This window comes from Caretta caretta, chromosome 11, assembly GCF_965140235.1.
Source record: "Caretta caretta isolate rCarCar2 chromosome 11, rCarCar1.hap1, whole genome shotgun sequence".
In the NCBI taxonomy this organism is placed as follows: Eukaryota; Metazoa; Chordata; order Testudines; family Cheloniidae; genus Caretta; species Caretta caretta.
This window is the reverse complement of record NC_134216.1, coordinates 17,314,707-17,338,039: the sequence shown is the minus strand read 5'-3', so window position 1 is coordinate 17,338,039 and position 23,333 is coordinate 17,314,707. Positions and strand designations below refer to the sequence as shown.

At 38.8% G+C, this 23,333-nt stretch overlaps 1 protein-coding gene across 18 annotated transcripts in view; it reads left to right on the top strand.

Annotated features, from left to right (window-relative positions):
- The window catches only part of NCKAP5 (NCK associated protein 5), a 623,862-nt gene that overhangs the window by 421,449 nt on the left and 179,080 nt on the right, over positions 1 to 23,333 (top strand). For all 18 annotated transcript variants that reach the window (XR_012664337.1, XM_075117769.1, XM_048869232.2 and 15 more), the window contains one exon: positions 13,844 to 13,993. Coding sequence is in view for 17 of the 18 variants with exons in the window: in XM_075117769.1 (XP_074973870.1) it covers positions 13,844 to 13,993 (150 nt within the window). In the remaining variant the exon portion in view is untranslated. The remainder of the gene's footprint in view (positions 1 to 13,843; positions 13,994 to 23,333) is intronic.

The following is a 23,333-nucleotide window of genomic DNA, read 5'->3' as shown; positions in this document are numbered from 1 at the left end:
TGATTCAGAATGCACCAATTCCAGAGCCACAAGGCCTCCTGGCAGAGCAGAGATGATCTTGCTCCCTCTGGTCTGTCACATCATGCTTGGCTGTGGTGTTGTCTGTGAATACTTGGATTATGGATCCCTAGAAAAGTGGTAGGAATTCCTTGCAGGCCAGGTGGATGGCTTTGAGCTCTAGAACATTTATGTGGAGTCAGACTTCCTGAGAGAACCATAAGCTCTGAAATGGAAGGTAATGTAGATGAACCTGCCATCCCTGAGAGGAGGTGTCTGTCACTAGTGTCTTGGTAGCTAGAGGGGCAGAGATAGATACTCCATTGCACACCTGCAGAAGGCCTTTCCACCAGTTTAATGAGGACTACTTGTGGGACTGACCATTATGCCCATGTGATGTCTGGTGAGTAAATACACTGATTTCAACCACTCTTTCATGAGTGTAGGTGAAGTCTGGCAAAGTGTCATCACATAGGTGCATGAGACCATGTGTCCCAAGAGTCTGTGAGGTGTATTTTAACTGATTTCTTTGGTTGGGCTTGAAGTTGGTTGAGAAGGTTCAATATAATTTGTAACCCTTCTTGTGGAAAGTAAGCGTTTGCTCATCTGGAATCTCACTGTTCCTATGTACTCTGTGCTCTGAGACAGAATCAGTGTGGATTTCTCTCTGTTGATTTTGAGGCTCAGAGTGACAAAGAGTTTTAAGGTTATATGAATTGAGTTGGTCACCTGTTGGGGTGATCCTCCCTGGATTAGCCAGCTATCAAGTTATGGATAGACCTGGATTCTCTGTGTCATTGGATGAGCTACCACAAATACCAAGCACTTGGTGAATACCTTCATTGTTGTGGGAAGACCAAATGCTGTTCCCACTAGGAATCTTGTGGGTTGGATTAATAAATGCATGGAAATAGGTATCATGTTGGTCAATAGCTGTGAACCAGTCTTGAGATGCTAATGAGGGAGTTATGAAAGCCAGAGTCACCAGCCTGGACTTGAAACGGTAGATGAATTTTTTGAGATGTCAAAGATCCATAATGGGACATCACACCCTTTCTTCTTTGGAATGAGAACATAATGGGAATAAGCCTCCCTTCCCCTGAACTCTAAAGGAACATCATCTACTTCTGTGAGTTATACGAGGAAGTGAACCTCTTATTTCAACAGTATCTTTTGAGAAGATTCCCTAAAAAGCGTGGGGAATGGGGGGAAATGTAGGAAAGAACTGGAACTGGATAGAAGTGCTTATAATCCTAGGGTGGTTCTATTGGGCTCTTGATACTGGTGTCAAACCTGCTGCCTGGCAGAAGACCTGGACCCTGGAGAAGCAGAGGAAGAGGTGGAGGGTCATTGTCTTCGACTTGGTGAAAGCAGCTGTTGAAATAGATTATGATGTTGAAAAAAGGCTTCTAGTTAAATTTAAAAGTCTAAACCTGCCCTGGAATGAAACAGGATTTTTTTTTAATGCAGTAACTTTGGTCTGAGCTGCCTCTGATTCAAAGGCATTCACCCCAGCTAGGGGTCAGGTCATCCAATTGATCAAAAAATAAACTTGTCTCCATCCTTTTTTGTATAGTGTCATATCTATATAAAATTATGGTGTGACATCAAATTATAATGTTTCAGTAACAGAGCTCCTGAAATGCTTTGATTTCAAAGGGAAGCTATGATTAGCAATGGATTGCTGGTAGGGCAACGTAGATATTGAGGGCTTTAAAGGCACTGAAGAAAGCACCTGGTTTTGACTTCTTCCTGGAAACACACCTGAGACAATGGTACAGCATTGTAACTTTCATATATTAAAGGAATATGCACATATTTAAACTGGTTTCATTTATAAGGTCAAGATAGCATGAGGTATCAGAAACATCTTTTTATTTCATCCTGGCTCTTTTCACATGTTTGGACTGGGGTAAGGCGTGTCATAGGGTCTATATCAGATGATAGAGAAAGATAAAGTCCCAGAATTACTCCTGATGCAGTGAGGAGCTGCACCAACCTGACCAGCTGTTCCACCGAGCAGATTCACAGTAGGCAGGCCTAGTGGTGTTTTCCCTGCCACCTCCTTCCTGAGGAGGATGGAGAGAGCAACTTTACATTCTGCTGGCAGCTCCACAGGAGATCCCGGATTGCCCTGGCTAACTCTGTCCACTTTTGGAGCTACCCTGACTCCACTAAGCAGAATAGAAACCTGTGTCTTCCTCTGCCACAAATATCCCTTGGGGTAATTTCTGCTACTGGGAGCCCTTTATCAGTTTCTGTTCTAGCTTCTGGTGCAGGCTTTGTGTAAACTGTCCTTACATTTACATACCTAGAGGTTAGTTTCCTGTATCTAAAAGGGAGAATGATGATGCTAATGTACATAATTCAAAACTAAATTTTCATATCAAAGAACATACCTGCACAAGCGTTCCAGTTTCATTGCTCTTGTCTGCTTATCATTCAGTATCATAGAGCAACAACCATGTAGAGTTACGTACAACAGTGAAGTCTAACAGCATACACCTATCTCTGTATTAAAAATATGCAGTTTATATGCCTGTTTCTTAGAAAATAAATTATTCTCTTATTCCCAAAACATTCAATCTACACATTCCAAGTAACATGTTGTTGTAGCACTATATTGGACAGATCTGACTCCCACATCTACTTTTCTTCTAAACCGTCTTGATATTTCCTTTCAATCATACCGTCTTTCTGTATCTTTTCTGTGGAATCATTCAAAAAAAAAAAAGATAGCCTATCCATGTTTCTTGGTACCTATGAATATCATACAGCCATAACACAGAGATGTAGACACAAGAGCTTTGAAAAATTCTACAGCCAGATTCACAGTCTGCCTAGGGTGATTCATGCTGCCCTAATGCCTGCAGATATTATTCCTGTGTGCAGGGATAGCCTACAGATTCTGGAGTGAGGGTCATGTCCCCAAATGCTGGTGATAAATCAAGTCCAGATATGGTAATCAGCTGTCTGCCTTTCCCAGGCTGCAATCTTGTTCCCTTATATCATTCAACATCTGTGTCTTACATCCCTTGTTTCCACCCTAGCTGAAAAGCAGCGATGTTCCTGAAGCGCTTCTAAGCTGTGAAGGATGGATTGTCTTATTGCCAAAGCATGAGAGTGGGAATCTGGTAGAACCTGGGTTCTGTTCCTAGGTATGGATTCTTAATATGGGTTTCCTTTATGGTCAAGTCACTTAACCTCTCTGTTCAGAAGTTTCTCCATTTGTACCATCAACTAAATGATACTACCCTTTCTATGTTTTTGAGGTATGATTTATTGAGGTTTGTAAAGCACTTTGAGATCATTGGATGGAAGGTGCTATAGAAGTATAAAATATTATTATTTGTAAATATATAATATTTTAACAAGTTTACAAAGTTATGCTATACATTTTTTGTTTAGCAAAATAGCAAGAAGCGATATATACATCAATTTTTTTTATTTGGTATATTATCATTTTACAAGCTGAACATCCCTATACTGATATTATTTGTTCTGAAAATAATTTGTTGCCATTTGCATTACAGATCTATTGTTCATGATAAGGGAATTTGCAGGATTTTATTTTAAAATAAAGGCTGTAATATGAACGAGAACCACTGCCATAAAATTAATCCACATATTTCTTAAAGACCTGTCTCAAGGCTCACGGTTGTCATTCTGATTTTCATCTACAGTTCTCAACCATATTTCTGAAGCAGCCAAATTAGATTTAGATTTCCCCCCTTTCTTAGTTACTGCTTCTGAGATAAAACAGCAGCCAAGAGATAAGGGAAGAACAAAGATTTATTTACAAGTGAGACGGTATTGTGAGTCAGATATCTACAATACAGCCATAAAAACATAACCAAGCTTTCTAAGGTAATTATCAACATCCCAGATTAGAATCACAGATTTGGATCTGAAGTCTCAGCTCATACTTATCACTCTAATTGGGAAGGTTCCAATCAGGATACTGAACTCTCAAATTTGAGAATGTTCAGATTTAGGTTAGGCCCTTTATAGAGCTGTATACTTCAGAGTGAGATCCGGAGTTTGTTTCAGGCTCATCTCTAACCAAAATTATGACAAACAACATTTCTATATGCAGGAAAAGTAAGTAACTTGTAGTTAGTAAAAGTAAGTAACTAAATGCAGGAAATGTAAAAAATCCTATCCTCTTATCACTCATAGACAAATTCTTATTGTGTTAGCTAGATTTCTATGTATGAAATCTACAACCACTTTCTCCTAATAGCCATCTACCCCTGCAGCCTAGCAAAACCAACAAAGCAACCTCTAGTTCCTGCATCTCTTGGTTAAGACAAATGGAATGCTTAGATCTAGCTAGTCTAGCAAATCTTTGAAGCCATATCACTGATAGATTCCATCCACGAAATGGTGTTGACAGTTGAGAATCCCATCCAAAAAATACATTCCATGCTTGCATCTCTGGTTGGTTCTACAGCCAACTAAATATTTCATGGCATCTGCCAAAGAGAACCTCAGTTACAGTACTATACTTGCTTTGTAGCTAAATTCCACATGAGGCATAATTGGCTCTGGTCTCTGTGCTTGCACCGACATTGTCTCCAATGAGAGCTAATCAGCTAATATGCTGGCATTCCAAAATACTAGTTAATGCCTTTCTTGAGCTATGTTCTTTGTAGCTTCTTTGTAGTAATCCCTAGAAAGAGAAGAACAGGCAGAATAAATTGAGTAGCACAGCTCTGTGAAGCTTGAGTAAGGACCTTTAATACATTGGTTTCAGAGTAACAGCCGTGTTAGTCTGTATTCGCGAAAAGAAAAGGAGTACTTGTGGCACCTTAGAGATGAACCAATTTATTTGAGCATAAGCTTTCGTGAGCTACAGCTCACTTCATCGGATGCATACTGTGGAACATACTTTCCACAGTATGCATCCGATGAAGTGAGCTGTAGCTCACGAAAGCTTATGCTCAAATAAATTGGTTAGTCTCTAAGGTGCCACAAGTACTCCTTTTCTTTAATACATTGGTGTTTCTGATCACCAACAATGAGGTTCATGGCAGGGAAACTTTTTACCTTAAAGTTCTTTAATTGATCAAAATGAGCATTTTCACCTCCTTTATCTGGGAAGTGAGAATACAGTCTTTTTTTTTTAAATAGGGCCAAATTCTGCCAAAGTAAATCTGGAGTAATTGCATTGACTTCACTGCAGTTTCATCAAATAAACCCCAAATTTAAATCCGAGCAGAATTTGTCTTATCTTGCTTCAGTTAACTGTAGATATTTTAATACTCTCAAATTCCTATAGCCACATTAAATGCTGTGTTTCCTTTTAGGTTAAGATAGGTTTCCTTGTGAGAAAAGAAAAATGCTTTAATTTTTCAGTAGTGTAATGAACCATTTCATATTAGATTACAATGTACATGAGAAAATGCAGTGGATATTTTGCCCACGTATACATGCATGCAACATCAATAGGAACCACGGAATGCAATTTGCCCCTTAGTATCATTTTACTGTGCAAATTCCATAGCCACAGAATGAATTTGAAATTTTCCATTTTATCAACACACTACGCACATCACTGTAATACCAGGTGCCGCAAGCTACTCCCTTCCTGCCCTGCCAGCATGTCGCAGTCCTGATTTGAAAGGGTCACCTACCTTCAAAGCTGAAAGGGTCATTCAGTTCCCTTGTCTATGCAGTCCTTGATATCAATGCAGACAACAAAAGTCCTAGATACAGTGGCGGTGTTTGCAATGTAGATATCTGTTTACTGTGGACTGGATGAGACCAACGGCAACTCATTTCATATGTGTCACTGGACAGCTATTCTACTTGTTGGTCATTACAGACTACATTACTAGTGGCAAAAGACTCCATATTCCATTATCCATCTAATAAGCTATTTCCTCCGCTTTAGCCATTTAATTAGGATTAGTCTTAAGTTTTTCTCCATTTTTCATTTCACTATGCAATTTCCTTTTACTTTACATGCCTTCTAAATCAGAACTTTTTCAAAAGAAATAAATGTTTGCTGATAGATGGAACAGGCAATAAAAGCATAATCAGAAAATATATTAATGTAACTCTGCAGAACTGTTCAATAAGGATGAAAGCTTGCAACATTTAGGAGTATTTTGAGTGAAGAATAATGTGTAGTAGATTTAGATTGATATGCGAGTGGTCGTGGGCTCATATCAGAGACATAAAGACATCTAGGGGATTCTACTGCTCACTCTTTTCGCTTTGTAAGTCAAATCCAGAGATGAAAAAGAGGAATTTTATATGTTTTGTCTGACAGCAGTAATGTTAAACTATGAACAGTTTGGGATGTTTCTGCTTCTGATTTATGTGAATTCTTTTCTTTTCCTTCAAATTTGGTCAGCTTCTACTGAAGAAAAAACGTTAGCTATACAAGAAAACATTATTATTGCATTTGTTAATATGATGTCTAAAGCAATGATTCTACTCCACCCCACTGCCACCAGAAAATAAAACAAGTGAATAAATATATTTCAAATCAAGAAAAAACTATAGGAGTCCATGTGGCACCTTAGAGACTAACAAATTTATTTGGGCATAAGCTTTCGTGTGCTAAAACTCACTTCATCAGATGCATGGAGTGGAAAATACAGTAGGCAGGTATAAATACACAGCACATGAAAAGATGGGAGTTGCCTTACCAAGTGGGGGAGAGGGGGAGCGGTCAGTGCTAACGAGCCAATTCAATTAAGGTGGAAGTGGCCTATTCTCAACAGTTGACAAGAAGGGTGAATACCAAGAGAGAATCACTTTTGTAGTGCTAATGAGGCCAATGCAATCAAGGTGGCCCATTTCAAACGGTTGATAAGAAGGTGTGAGTATCAGCAGAGGGAAATTAGTTTTTATAGTGACCCGCCCGCCCAAATAATGTCCAAATAAATAATACTTATGCCCAAATAAATTTGTTATCCTCTAAGGTGCCACAAGGACTCCTCTTTGTTTTTGCTGATACAGACTAACACGGCTACCACTCTGAAACCTATAGGAGGCATGTGTTGGTTTCAAAGCTGATAGCTAATTTATACTGAACCTCTCGTTTTCTTGTTATACTTTTTTGCATTCTACATTGATTGCTTAGTTACTTTTTCATAGTTACTTTCGCCTAGTACAGTAAGCTGTCCAGAGCTGGGTCACAGAGCTTAATAGCCTGAAAGGATTCCCATTAACAAATAAAGAGAGTTTAAAAAAATTCCACTTAGAGAGCAGAAAAGTTGATGTCACTAGGACCTCATCATCTGCCCCTCTAAAAAGCCATCTCCGTGAAGGTACGTCTTTAATTCACCAGATCCTCACTGTCCTGAGGGTTGGACTTAGTATATAAATGCCTTGATGCACTTCAGGTTCTGTTGGGTATAATAGGTTCCAAAAAATACATGAGGTTGCTATTAAAATTCAAAAGGCACATTTAAGAGTGACTGAGCTAGAAAATGTTGTAGCAAGCTAGGATGAAAGAATCTCATCCTATGATTAGGACAATAAGGCCCGGGGAAAAACTGGATGCCACTGAGAATGAGATGAGATTGTTGAATCCTCAAGCTTGTTGGAATTTCTAAGCAAATATCATTGGGAGCATTTGCTGCGTTTTTTCTACTTGTCTAGTCATATTACTTGAGTGAGTTGTGCACAGCCCTGACTGTCTGTGTCATGCCAGCATGAAGACTTCCTGTGAAGAAACTCCATGTACATTCACTATCCATATCTACAGTGTGAAAATTCTTCTTTCATGTCACGCACTCATGATGAGGGATAGTGCTGAACACTAGGAGTTCTGCAGAGAAAATAGCATTTAATGTACTTTGTATAGGAATATATCAAGACTGTATAGCGACATTGCAAGAAACAACTTTCAGAATTTATTATTGCATCAGTTATCTTGTATATTGTTTTGTAAACTGAAATGTAGAGAGTACTGAGGTCAAGTTTATGCATTTAGAATAGCAGAGAAGGCTCAAGGAGAGCTGAACCTATGGAAGCCTCAGAGGCATATCAGTGCATTTTGATAGCTTCCAGAGAAGAAATTTGCAGTTTAACTAATTGGGGGCAAATACCCACTAGGAGCTAGTATTAATGTTACTTTACAATATATACACCTTTGCTGACTGTGTGTTTATAAATACGGCATGGAGGTTTGTTAGTTTTTTGGTTTTTTAATTGGAGCTGTGTGTATGAATGATTATAACATAGCAGAGGTACTTTTCTGCCTCACAAATAATGTTGAAGTTATCCCATGCCATGTGCTTTTTTGTCTGTTTCATTCCTGGGTTCCTGCTTTTTTGTCTGTTTCATTCTAGGTTTCATACTAAGTAGAGATCTGATGTGGGAATACTGCTTTCTAAAGCAGTATTGCCACATCAGATCTCTGCTTAGTATGAGTTTACATCAGTGATCAATCTACTATTTTTAACAAAGTCCAGTGACTTAAAAATTAAAGAGACTATAACCAAAAAAGGAGAAGCTGACATTTCATAGTCCAACAGCTGAAGCTGATATAAGGACATGGTCTGCATCTGCAGAACCCTCACTGTGTCTGAAAATGAAACTGGTTTGGTTTTCCACATAAATGCATATTAAGCACAATCTGGCTGTGATAATCATGGAGATAAGCTCCAACTTCTGTGAGTGAGGGGGTAATTTTTCTAATGATTCCTTATTAGTAGCCAGAACAACAAGTACCAGAAATGGACTATTGCTTTTTCTTTGTGTTTCTGAATGTTACCTGGTGGGAGGAGGTGAGACATCTATCTAGTAAGCTGGTTTTCCCCAGCATGAGTGCTGGCAAAATTAGCACCTGTATTACAAGCAGCAGCCGCCAACAATGGTGCAGTAACTATAGACAGGGCTCTGGCATTTTTACCACTTAAGCAGATGTGCATGACTGAGTGTTTAAAACACCCACGACTGCCTGTTTTAGCACTTACAGCATTGGTAGCACTGGGGTAGCTGTAAAACAGGTACTTTTTTTTTTTTTTTAGTGCAGTCAGGGCCAAGAGTGGGTCATATCACCAACCATTGCTAATAAAGAAACCAGCCATTCCAGTTACACAAACAGCTTTGACCCCCTTTAAGTCACTTTTATTGTTTCAGACGGGCCTCTGTCACAAGACACGCTGATAGCTGTTGGTTACTGCTAACAGCTCTTATCCTGGAATGTACTATGATGTTCATGGTTCTTCATATGTTTCATGTGGCTTAATGTTAAGACAGGCAAGTGCTCTATTTATTAATGCCTGACAGCTGAGCAGTGACGCTAATGGATTGTGTTCTGTTAACAGACAAAAAGATTCCCAGTCAGTGCAAGTGACACTTAGGTTGTAAACTGCCAAATTAGGTCATAAGATCCCAAATTGGACCTTAAGCCCCATGGAGTAGGGACCATTTCATGGCATATATTTGTAGGGTGACCAGATAGCAAATATGAAAAATCATGACAGGGCGGGGAGTAATAGGCACCTATGTAAGACAAAGCTTTGAATATCGGGGCTGTCCCTATAAAATCAAGACATCTGATCACCCTATATGTTTGTACACCATGTGGTACAGTGGAGCCCCAGTTCTGTTAGGCACCAGTGTAATATAAATAATAACAGCGGGAAATCAAGCATTTGTTTCCTTGCCAGGCATTCTTTTTCAATCTGGGCATGTTTCGTCTCAGGCTTCAGAGACTGGAAGAAACCTGTCACCTGTGGCTACTTCAGAGCCTCTGGGGGCTGTTCTTAACTGAATTTGCTACTATGTGTCTTCTAACCATTCACTCCTTTTGTTTAATTGTTTTGAAATGTCTTTGTAATTAAATGAAATATTTTAATAGTAACTTGATTATTTTCCAAATGTTTTTCATGAAATTGTATAATTCCTAGATGTGATCTTTTCCAGTGCCATACCAAAAAGGAAGTATGACCTTTTGAAAATGTCCCTTATGTTTCCTTCTCTAGATATTGTTACTGTTTTATTTATAATTATGATTGTGAATGCCTCTTTGTTAATGAGAATATTCTCACAGGGAATACTAGGAAGGAAAGCGGCTTTTCACCATAATGAAAATAATGGAATTTCAGCAAGATTGCATCCCATGTCAGTTTGTCATTTTCATCTAAATGTATTGGTAGGGAGGGGAAATTGAATTGCTCCCTCTTAGTTCATCTTTTTGAAATCCAGCTTTCAGACAAATCTCAGTGAGGTTGTTGCATTGTGAAGTTTCACAGATCAGCATTTTCAGTGATTTATATCTTCACATTAATTCAAGAGCTCTTACCACTTTGAGGCTGCACTGGGTCTAGCTTCAGCTGTTGGCTCTATTGGCAATAGGAATTGAGGTAATAGACCAAAAGATGCATCATCAGTGTACTACTTATGTCTTTTTTTTTTATAGAACATACTGTATATGTAGAGATAGTAGGCCAGATCATTAACGATTTTAAATGTGTGTAGCCTCATTGACTTCAGTGGAGCTACATTGATTTATACCAGTTTGAGAATCTGATACAGTGGGCCAATCCTGCTAAATTCCCAGTGACTTCAGTGGGAGCAGGAGACCTAGTTTCTTTATAATGGGATTTGATCTTTGACTGTATTCTGTTTAGCATGTATATATTGTTACAGGGTAACATTATTAAGCATCTTTGTTTGAGGCTTCATTTTTGAGCAAACAATGCTCAAATATGTAATTCTATTTTAGTTGACAGTGTGAATTTTCGGTAATGCAACCTTGTCTCCCAACGACTTCAAATTTTGTAATTCAGAGAAGAGTGAGAAGTTGTTTCTTTGTTCTCAGCATTGTATTAGATAGAGTCATTGATTTCTGCAATTTACTTTGAGAGGAATCACATTGTTTCCACCTCTGTGGTGAAGTGTCTGGGGTCATGCTTTCCTATATAATCTCCTGTAACAAGCTTATGAAGTTGGCAGTTAGGATGCCCTTGTATGGGTGTTAAGATGTCCTTCCATTACTAGACTTCATTCATTTGTGTTGTATTTTTGTCTTTAAAAGAGTCATTCATCCTGGCATTGCATCAAAGATGAGTCATTATAATAAACTGTTCTCTGAATTGGTTGATAAAGTTTTACATGGATTTCCTGATTGGACAACTTGAAAAGGGAAAATGGTTTGAATGCATTGTTCAAACCATTAAATCATTACAGAGCATGTGCTATATATTAGAAATAACAAAGTACCTCTCAAAATATAGGCTGGTACAAAATACCTGTAAGTGTGCACATATATGCAGTTGTATATCAGAACTATCATGAAGTGCACATTACATATCCAAGTGATTTTATATATCTGTCTAGATTTTTGTAAGGTCACCCATCCCCATGTTATCTTTTTATAGTTGTTGTCCTTCCTTTCTTCCTATTTCCCATTCCTATGGACACCATTGTTACTTTCACTCTTCGTATCATTTTCACAATTAAATTGCAAGCTCTTCAGGGTAGGGACAGTGTATTTTTTATTGTCTGTGTTGAGGGTGGAATCTACAAAGCAACTTAGGTGCCTAGATAGAAGTTAGGACCTTAACTTCCATTGATTTCAGTGACTGATTTCAGTAGAAGTTAGGAGACTACATTGATTTGTGGAATCCACCATGAGTGTCTTATGAATAATAACATTGTATGTGTGTGTGTGTCTGTTTTTCCTTACTCCTTTCCTCCTTTTGCACAATATCTCACATGCAGTATAATTTTCCTTTGGATTTGTTGCTCTCAGTTCATTTTTGCCACCCTGTTTGTCTCTAATTGTAGAATGAGATCCATAACTTACTGAGTTAGTACAGTTCAACATTCAAACTCATGTTTTCTACAGGTCTCTTGTGAAACTCACCAACCTTAATCACTTAACAAAAACAACATTTAAATAAAATAAAATTTCTGAGTCACCCACTGATACTTCCACTCTCAGTAAAATGTATGTGTGCATCATTTTATTCATCTATTTAGGTGCTAATCCTCAAAACCCTTCTGCATATGCATATGTAACCCACATTCATCCTGGGTGTGGTGTTCTGTCCCCTCTAGTGGCACCAAGACCACTTAGAAAGAGAAATGAATGAGTCTGCTCTACCACCTTGGCTAACAGTCATATGGCTTTTAGCTCATGCAGTAGAGGCTCATGCACTAAGCTCCAGAGGTCCCAGGTTTGATCCCGCTCGCCAACGACCAGGGTCCATTGGTGTTACACATATATTTAACACATGTGAACAATCCCAGTAATCTCAATGGGATTGTCTTTATGTGTAAAGTTATACATGTGGAGAAGTCTTTGTGGGGCCTTAGATTTTAAATTTCTTGAGGTGATAGTCCTTGCCCTCTGTTTCTTATTTACATCATAGAGTACACTATTTACTCTCAACAAGCAATTAGTGCCAGTTGTGGTCTTGCCTACATGACTGCACAGGGGCCCGATGGGGAGAAAAGTTCCCTCCTCCCCATACTCCTCCATGGCTTGTCCACTTTTCTGCTACATGTATTTGGAGAAACAGGGCCACATGCCTGGTATTTTCTTCCATCTGCCTTCCTCCACCATGCAGTTGGGCAGATTAAGTTGATAGGGTCATGGAATGGGTGGAGCCTTGGCTCTGTATCTAAATGTGTCAACCAGCACAGCTGACCCAGTATGAAGGGAGTAGTAATCTGCGAGTGGTAAAGATTGGTATCCAGTTACTACTTCCTGGGAACAGAGTGGAAGAGCAGGAGGGGAACTGTAGCACAGTTCCTTCCCTACATTGCTCCTAGGGCAGCTCAGCTACATGCTATCCTTTTCTCTAGGCTAGAAGTAATAGGCAATCTAGCCCTAAATAATGATGATGCCATTCAGTGGGACTTGAAATTAAGCAAAAATGAGTCTGCCTATCAAAAGCTATAACCGCAAAACACATGTATCAAGTTAAGTTAATTGAATGCAACATTTCTGGATTATGAACAAAATTTTAAAAAGCTCCTTTGTGACTTCGGAGCCTAAGCCTCACTTATTTTCAAAAGAAACTTTTGAAAACTTCTTGTTACTTTGGTTATCTCTAGTTATACATTAGTTTATATCCTGCGCTGAAATCAATATCCAAGTAGTAGTCACATAATAGGTTCTGAGCCTACTAAATGATAGTTCATGAATAAGCGCTAGATGAAGAAGGATGTCATATATTAAGTATAAGTCTCTATGTTGGTTGTCCCTAGGTAAACTGTCTTTTTATGTCAGTGGCAGAGCACTTGTATTGGAAGCCAAGTTTTTGTTGCAACAACTTTTAAAGAAAATGCAAAAGTTGTTTTGTTAATGATAATCCAGGTCTCTAACCTGCAAAAGACAGACTCTTACACCTGCACAGAATCCCATTAAATTCACTGGGAATTCAGGAAGGATATAAAGGTTCACCCATGCACACCCTTTTGTGAGACTGAGGCCATAATATGTTCAGCAGAATCTTCATGAGTACTGTGATCACAAACAAGGTACATGTTCTCTTTTTCACATGTGCAAAGGAGATTCCTATGTTGTTTGCAATGTTGTTTTAGCCGTGTTGGTCCCAGGATATTAGAGAAACAAGGTAAGTGAGCTAATATATTTTATTGGACCATATTCTTTTGGTGAAAGATACAAGCTTTTGAGCTACATAAAGCTCTTCTTCGGGTCTTCTGTGAAAGAGGTAGCTTTTGAGAAGACCTGAAGAAGAGCTCTGTGTAGGTCGCAAGCTTGTCTCTTTCACCAACAGAAGTTGGTCCAATAAAAGATATCACCTCACCCACATTCCCTCTCAAAGGAGATTCCTAGGCATTTATTGTTACATAGTTAATTTCATCTACTCTTGTGTGTAATGAAAAAAATTCTTAATCGTTTTAGGAAAAACTGTCAGAAGAGGACAGAAAATGCAAAGAAACTATGGAACACATTCGTATGGCAGTAGATGAAGATTCAAGAAGTGAAAGTAGCAGTACTGAAGAGGAAAAAGAAAAGACAAAATTGCTAGTAGAACGATTGAAAGCTCTGGAGGTAAGAAATAAAATAACTTTACACATAAAAGTATACCACTTCTTGTAGTGGTACTGAATCAGTGTGGTATAAATCCTGTCTTTCTCAGTTCACTTAGACTCATGTAACAGTATTTTTTATCATGATTCATTTATCAAGGATGAGCAAAAAGTTCCATCTTGGAAAAACTCTCTTTAATGTCAAGGATCATTTATCCTTAAAAAGTACTTCATAAATAATTTTAATTCAGTTCAAGCTATAGGCTCAATGACACCCACTGACACTATCTGATAAGAAAACTTGTGTCATTCTGACTTTGTTTCAAGTGTTAATTTTTTAAATCGTGTGATTTAATAACTATCATAAAAATGGCATTACTTCACTCTGGTGTTTACTGCTGAAGTTGCAGTATTTGGTGTACTTATTGTGGAAAATCTCACAGTCCTTAACAGACCCCCAGGGAGAATGCACCTGAGTAACTGCACTGAGTTCAATGTGTATGTACTTAAGCATGCCGTAATAACATCAAGGATCAGAACCAAAGACTGGACCAACATAGAATCAAATTCTGAAGTTCTTATTCGGTGCTCAGTTCATTGTAGTCTATTTAGGTTTTTATATAGTGGTTCAGCAGTACCGTATAAAAATGCTTTCTAGTGATCTCAGCAGGAGTTTTGCCTGAGTAAAGATTGAGAAAAACAAGGAATAAAGATTCAGTCACTAGGGCTATAGATTTCTGGTTTAAGCAAATAGGAAAATTCTCCTTCTTCTTCATAATCACTTGGTTTGTACTCCAATTCAATTAAAAATCAAATTCAATATTAGTGTCCTGGAAGATTTTGTAAACCAAAAAGAAAACAAAAAGTGGTAGGTGTGTTCAGATCTAAGCGCAGGCCTCACCTAAAATGATACGAGGTCTTTATAATTGTCTGTAAATATATTTTCCTTTTAAAGACCCACACAAATATCACTAAAATAAACATATTAAATGTTAATTCTCACTAATCCTACATAGAACAATTGCTTCATAATGTGTAAGCATTTTACCTAGGTCTTTAGAACTTGAAATAAACAAAAGCTCTTATTCAGTTTTAATTTTATCATTGATGTTGAGTGAGTTGAGGTTACTTGTACATTTCTTTTTCCAAATATGCATAATTTGAGCTCCCTTGGCCTTGTTTTTAGTCAATCTACATGACTGTTTCAGTCCTTTATGGCCTTTCAGCTGATAAGAAGTCATTCAATAAAGTCATAACCTTTTATCAATTATGGCAAACTGCCTAGAAAGAAGAAAACATAACATTATGGACAGACAGGCTCTGTCTCTGGGAGGTCAGTCAATAGGTTTCCTCACTGATGTCAGTTTTGTGCAGTAGCTTGTAAAAAACCATGTATTAGCAAATGCCAATACTTCAAGAATTAATCTACATAAATAGTCTAATGAGCAGTCAAAGAAGAAAAATGAACTGCAGGGCCAACATTAATTGTGCGCAAAGATAATTAAAACAAAGTGTTGTTAATTGTGTGTTGGTTTAATGGTATATATCCTTGCCCTTGTTTTTTCTTGGAGGGTATACATTTTTATGTCAAAGGGTGAAAGCTCTTTGGTTTATTAATCAAGAGACATACATTTTCTCGGTTACTTGCAATTAGCAGTTCTCATCCTTTAGTATTCTGAGAGTAATTAATCTTAGTATTTCATTAATGTATTTAAAAAAACGGAAAATGGGTATTTGACATTAAATCCACAGTAAAGCAATTAGCAGGTTCCTTCATCTTGAGTATTCAAATTATTACAATTATCAGACATGATTCATAAAATTAACAAGTCTAATAAAGCACATATGAAAGTTAGTCCATCCATCTGTGCAGTGTTGTGCATTAAGATTATGCCTTTAAGCAAAACTCATGAATAAAACTCATGAATGTCTCAGGACCACATTGTGCTATCATTAGCATTTGCATGGAGGTAACTGACAGCAAGATTTGGCCCACTGTATGGTGACCAATGCAGAGCTGTTTGGAAATTTTTTCCTCCTCTGGATAGATTTGGAAAAACTGGAACTGGAAAATTTTCAGCCAGCCAAAACCCAAATGTTTTTGGCTGAAAAGTTTGCAATTTTGGCCAAAGTGTTTAAGATGAAAATTCAAAATTTTCTGCAGAAAGCAGACTCTTTTAATGAAAAATGTTATTTCATTGGAAACTCAATTTTTCACTGAGACAGTTTTGTTGGAAATGTTTTGACCAGCCTTTGATCAATGGAAGACCATTTGGAGGAGCTGATTCCTTTTTAAAAATTATTTGTTGGCCCAGTGCATGTTTTTAGCAGTAGTATTTTTTGGGGGAAACAAATTGTTACAAGAAAATATTTTCATTATATATTTATCTCTACAAGCAGTGGATTGCTGGTATTAGCATACATTAATATCAGAAGAAGGCATCAAGAAATAATGTAATATATAGTTAGATGTAACATAGCATATCATGCAATGAACCCCAGCACAATGGGACACATGTCACATTCAGTCTGTGATTTTAAAACCATGGTAAACCCCTAAGTGTAAACACTGCCATGAGTAGTAAGCACACTATTTATATGCTAGAGAGTATTTCCATTCACCAACTATCCAAAACACTTAATTTCTTTCTCAGTTATTTCTCTTTCCAAGTCTTAATACTTACTTTTGATTAAATTAATTGCATGTATAACATTTCTGTTAGTAAAGTATATCGTTTGGGTTGTGTGGAAGTAATATCATTTCCTGCTTCCTTTGTGAGCAGGATACATTGTTCTAAACAAAACTGCTTGTTACTTGTAGTAGAGAATTAGGACTAAGGCCTCCATTCAGGAAAGCACTTGCTTAAGTGGTTAAGTTCCAGTGGCTCTGCCCAAGGACTTTCCCGAATAGGGATGCATTTCCAAATATAAGGAACATAAAGGCCCTCAACACTCATTTCAAATAGAACTGGTACTTTAAAATAGCCTTATAGATTAATACAATAGACAGAGATACTAAGTATATGTATCAGAGGGGTCGCCGTGTTAGTCTGGATCTGTAAAAGCGGCAAAGAGTCCTGTGGCACCTTATAGACTAACAGATGTATTGGAGCATAAGTTTTTGTGGGTAAATACCCACTTCGTCGGATGGATGGAGTGTATATTTACCAGAGGCAGGTGTGAATATACAAGCAAGAATCAGGCTAGGGATAACGAGGTTAGATCAATCAGGGAGGATGAGGCCCTCTTCTAGCAGTTGAGGTGTGAACACCAAGGGAGGAGAACTGCTTTTGTAGTTGGCTAGCCATTCATAGTCTTTGTTTGATCCTGAGCTGAGGGTGTCAAATTTGCAAATGAACTGAAGCTCAGCAGTTTCTCTTTGAAGTCTGGTCCTGAAGTTTTTTTGCTGCAGGATGGCTACCTTTAAATCTGCTATTGTGTGTCCAGGAAAGTTGAAGTGTTCTCCTACAGGTTTTTGTATGTTGCCATTTCTAATATCTGATTTGTGTCCATTTATCCTTTTACGTAGACATAGGTATGTGTAGACATATGTATATGTATACCAGGCAGTAAAATAAGAGCAGATAATCTTGGACACAGTTTGAGATGGGAATTTGCAAGATGCACCTAGTCTCATCAAACTAATAAAAGCTGAAATAAAGCATCTGATTATAAATAATTTTGTATCACAGACTTGTAATGTCTTTTCAAGCCTTGTGTATCTTCCCAACTCTATTACTTCCTTTGGAAGCCATCCTAGTCATAACACCAACTCTTAAAAATCCTAGTCAAAATTGTTGGCCCAAAGTTGAAATTTAATTTTAAAAGTTGGCAGAAATATAGCATACGTGTGTGATTTAAAAATATTTTCAGTATATAAATATTTTCACAAATATTGCTAATTTATGTCTGTGTAAATATGTATGTACACATGTATGTATGTACTGCCGGGAGCTGGGCTTACCGGTGGCATCATCTAGTAGTTACGTCATTGGGCCCTCAATTTCCCCCTCCCTGTCTCTGGTGCTTCCTGTCAGCAACTCCTCCAGAACTGGGCTGACCTGCCTTTTGGTGTGTATCAACTCAGTCCTCTAGCTGGGTCACCACTTTAGCTCGTCCCCCCTTTTGGGGCAGCAGCGTTCAACAAACTGTAGAGGGTCCCATGTCCTTCTGACAGGAGAGGATCCTCAGTTTATCTCCTGGCCCCTGCAGATGGATGGTCCTTCTCATGAGGCTTTCAGCATCTCCATCTTCTTCTTACTTCTGGGAGGGGTGGAAGTGACAGTTATATCCCTGTGTGACAAGGGCATTTGATAAAGGAGCCTGGACCTTTCCACTCCACTGAGCTCTTACTCTGGGCCCTATGAGAGGAAAACAAAGTCAGGCTCCAGGGTTTGCCTCAAGACTGCCTCCTTCGACCACTTCCTACTGTCCACCCCCTTCTACAGTCTCAAAGTCCAACTTACTATAGCAAGTTGCAAAAGAGGGGGTGCAGAGTTACCGCGGCCCAGAACTGCTCTTTAACCCTTTCCACTCTAGTGTGGGATTTATACTCCTCATCACGCTTCCCTCCTCCCCCACACATGTTCTTCATGTTCGTTCTATGAATATTTGACACTGACTCACGAATTCAGCAAATATTTTAAGAGAAGAGATCATGTGCATCAAGAAAGTTTTCACATATTTAGCCAAATATACAATTTCAACACCTAAGAGATTCCCAGGGTACACAGGTTTCAGAGTAGCAGCCGTGTTAGTCTGTATTCGCAAAAAGAAAAGGAGGACTTGTGGCACCTTAGAGACTAACCAATTATTTGAGCATAAGCTTTCGTGAAGTGAGCTGTAGCTCACGAAAGCTTATGCTCAGATAAATTTGTTAGTCTCTAAGGTGTCACAAGTACTCCTTTTCCAGGGTACACAGAGTCCTTCCTTTCTCTTCCCAGCCCTTCCTCATCATCCTATTGCTGGAGTGTGCTGTCCCTGCACTAAAGACAGTAATATATTTATCATTAATCTAGGGAAGAATTTGAACTAGTAGAAAAAAAAAAAGGTTTTGCTATATACTAAATGTCTTTGAGGAACAGCAGACTAAAGCAGAGGAGTTACCCACTATCAAAACCCTAGCCCCAAAGAAGCATACCAACGGGTTATTCAGCTTATATTTTTATGCTACCTATATAGGAAAAAATAATCTTATGTTCTAGCTCCATAACAGGAAGAGAATTCTTTGGATGCTAATAGTATTTGGAATACTGAACATCACCGCATTAGCTGGGAGGCAAGTAATAGATTTCTGCACGAATAGTCTGGTGCAAAAATGGCAAATATGATGAAGCTAGTACAAACTGATGCTGAACTGAATGTTGCACAGTATCCATTCTAGAGTAAAAACAGTAATACATTTTATTCTCAAGTAATACGTTGTTAAAAGGGAGAAAATGACTTTAACAGTGCAGTTGTTTTTAGCACTATTTTTCTCATTAACTGTTGAGTACTTTGCCGAATAAACCACCACACTGCATCTTAGTATAGATGGTTTCTCAGTGAACAATGAAGAGCAATTTAGTAAAGTGTTTTTACTGTCAGCCTACTGAAAAGTTTTTTTTCCCCGATGAGGTGTTCTGTGCCCTTTGACAAAGTTTAGTATTCCCTCATTTGCCCTTCTAATGATGATCTTTCTACATCCTTTATCAGTCATAGCAATTCTCTTTCCAACGTACTGACTGATAAATACTCTTAGGTGTGGCAGAATTCAATTTTTATTATTTTCTAATTGTGATGGATAATATGAATTTTAAGCATGTTTTTATTTTTAATTATTTTAATTTTCTTAGGTGCATGAAGGGGGCAGGTGGCAGGTAATAATTATTTAATGGTAGTAGATGTTGAGATTAAAAAAGTTAAAGCTTTATTTATTTGTACAAGCCTAATTCAAAAGTGTAAATTATAGAATTTTACCCATAAAGTCTTCAGTTCTCACAGCTAGGAGGTTGAAGCTCAAACAAACAAAGATCTCAGGCCTTTTTGTGTGTGGGAGGCTGCGATCAGGCAAATGACGAGGACAGGGGAAGCCACCTCACTGCTGAACATCTCCGGCCCATGGTAACCCCCCCATTCTTGGCCAGTGAATGAGTCAGCAGGGCCATGACAGCAGGGAAACGGGCGTCCTGCGTGGCTGAGGTTCTGTGATACCAGATCCTTGAAGCTGCTAAGTGTTGGGGAGGCTGCACTCACTGACTGCTTTCAGTGGACATTTTTTCCCTCACTTTGTGTGTCAGGTGAAATTGACATTTACTGACCAGTCATGATTTAAATTGAATCTTTCCAAGCCTATAAATACCACACATTTGTAATCAAATGAAACAGATGACAAATAACAAATGGTTCAAAATCTATTATATCCCACTCTATAGGAATTGATATAAAATTGAGATCTCTTGGATATCAAAACTCTCCTGTAGCATCAGCATTCTTAGTTGGCTGCTCATGAAATCCACTTAATTTACTCCAGCAGTTATGATCAAACACCTTCTAGCTCTTACGAAGCAAAAGTGATTCCACTGGTAAATTCATTGTGTATGTGGACTTCTGAAAAAGATAAAAGATTAATGATGTAAGGAGAATAGTGCAACTCTTTGGTTGGTTTTCATTTTCATGTCTGCTTTCAGCACAAGAGTGATTGGAGAGAGAGATTTTTAAAGGCAGTCAGGAAAACCTGCACAACATAGTATGTTTTGAAAATGCATCAACCCCCAGTATAGCTACATATTACACAGACTATGTGAAAAAGGCTGAAAAGTCAAACACTCAGAAGTTAGGAAATGCCAGAATTAAGGTTGCCTTTGCAACCTTAATTTGGCTCCCTGGTGTGTATGCATTAAGATACAGTCTCTAATTACATGATCACATACTGTTTATTTCAACAGAACCCCTGACTACTTCTCCACTGCCTCACTGATTCTAAGTCTGAATTTCTTTATGTAGGCAGTCCCAGTCATGAACCCTGTTAGCCTCCCTAACTCCCAGTTCCAGTCTCCTTGCCCAGCCAGTCCCAGTCTCCCCTACTCTAACTCTAACTCCCAGGCCCAGTTTCCCTCTTCCCACCACCAGCCTTCAGTCCCACACCCTCTCCGGCTCTTTGACCCGATCTACTTGCCCCACTCTCCTCACATCCAGCTATTGTCCTCTCCCCATTCAAATAAAGCAGCTTCCTTCTCCATGCTTCCTGGGCCTAGCTGAAGGGTCACACTGAAAGCACAGGGGAGAGAAGCTTCCTGCTGTCAGTTTTGGTGCCTGGCCCTGGCTCGCAGCATCTCTAAATTGCAATTGCAGGGAAAATCCTGCTTAACCCCAAGCATGGGCCATGCCCAGTGTCGATGGAATTTTGGGGGAATTTAGCTGCAAAGTACTATCATGTCTCTACTGACCAAAATCTAAACTGTGATTTTCAAAGGGCTTCTAACTTGGCCAGATTTGGGTGAAATTTTACAGGGATGACAAAAAGCACACTTCAGCCCAGAAAGTTAGTTTGGCAAAGTGAAGAGCAACTGAAAACTAGGTCTTATCACTGGAAGTCTCAGGCAACCTTAATAACAGACAGTGCTAACAACCCCACATAAAATGCTAAAGAGCAGCAAAGGATTCTCATTATGTATTACTACTGAATCACTTGGATTACTTGTGAATTTCACTTTTGTGTTCAGTTTAAGTCCTTTGAGGCTTTATTTAGCAAGTATATCTTCCCTGGCCATGCAGGAATACCAAAAAGGTCTTAGTCTTGTGAGGGCTTGGCCTACCCATCAAGCAAGAAGTTTCTGTTCCAACTATGCAGCAAGGAAAGGCTTCCTACAGTAGCAATTCCTGTGCTCTGGGGAACCCTAGGACTGCTTGCTTCTCACAACCTCCCCTGACCAAAGAGAAAGTCCCCCAAAAAGGGGCAGGGGACAGTCTAGTTCATAGCTCTGTCCCCTCTATACCAGCCTGTGGATGGAGTGGGGAGGGGTGGGGTGATATGTGAATAGAGCAGTTTTTTCACTCTTCCTGTGTATACAGGGATCACCTGGGAGGGAGTGTTCCTATCTGTCCAAAGTACAATCTCTTTGGTGGTCCTCCCGGAATGGTGCAGCTCTTCACTACGCTACACAGGTCTCGGTCCCTAATCTAGCCCTAAAAGCAATAGTCATTTTGATTTAAAAAAATTAAATTAACAAATCAGTGATAAATACTGTGTCAGCTTTTAAAGGCTTATTAAAATCTGTCCGATAGACAGACATTTACACATTGTGGAGAATTCAGCATGAAATAATTAGGTCTGACGGTATTAAGTGTTCTGTCCCTTTTTTTTTTTTTTTTTTTTTTAAGTTTTCTCATTGCAACTCTCTAAAAACCATTTGCTTTTGACTAAGCAGTCAGGAAGAAAGCAACCTTTCTGTCAAATAGTGTTAGCCTGAGGGAATAAACCAAAGGATGCTGAATGAAAGACAATTTTTTTAAAACAGTAAACATAGATTTTATTAAAAGGTTTCTGTAAAATACACAAATCATTGTGTGTGATGGCCTTCTTTCATGCACTAGGCTCTGGGTCCTCACATTTCCTTGAAGAGGAATGAGGTTGTGGTTAGGGGTTGGATTGAGACTCAGAAAATCCGGGTTCAGTTCCCAGCTCAGCTACAGACCTCCTGTATCTTGTACAAGTAATTTAATTTCTCAGTGCTTCAATTCATCATCTGTAAAGAACGGGGATGTGAGAGGGCAGTCAAGTACCTTGGGGAGAGGGTGCCTGGGTTTGGCTTGCTGGCTTTCTTTCCTCAGGATTCATTTTACAGGTTTGACCCAGAAACACAAATCAGGGAACCACTGGGACACAAGGATCATAATTGGGAAAATAGAGACTTATAGTTCAGTGGATTATCTCATTAAGGTACCTGAAAATGGTGCATATTGGCTAAGAGGAGACAAAGGTCAGAGAGGAGATGGGGGACTAGTTACTAAGTACTGTCTTAGACTTGGCTATTCTAGCTATTAATATTGATAGCCCCTTTATGTGTTTTGTTTGTTTGTCTGTTGTCTTGGCCAAAAGAAATCTGATGAGGTTCAATAAGGATAAGTGCAGGGTCCTGCACTTAGGACGGAAGAACCCAATGCACAGCTACAGACTAGGGACCGAATGGCGAGGCAGCAGTTCTGCGGAAAAGGACCTAGGGGTGACAGTGGACAAGAAGCTGGATATGAGTCAGCAGTGTGCCCTTGTTGCCAAGAAGGCCAATGGCATTTTGGGATGTATAAGTAGGGGCATAGCAAGCAGATCGAGGGACGTGATCATCCCCTTCTATTCGACATTGATGAGGCCTCATCTGGAGTAC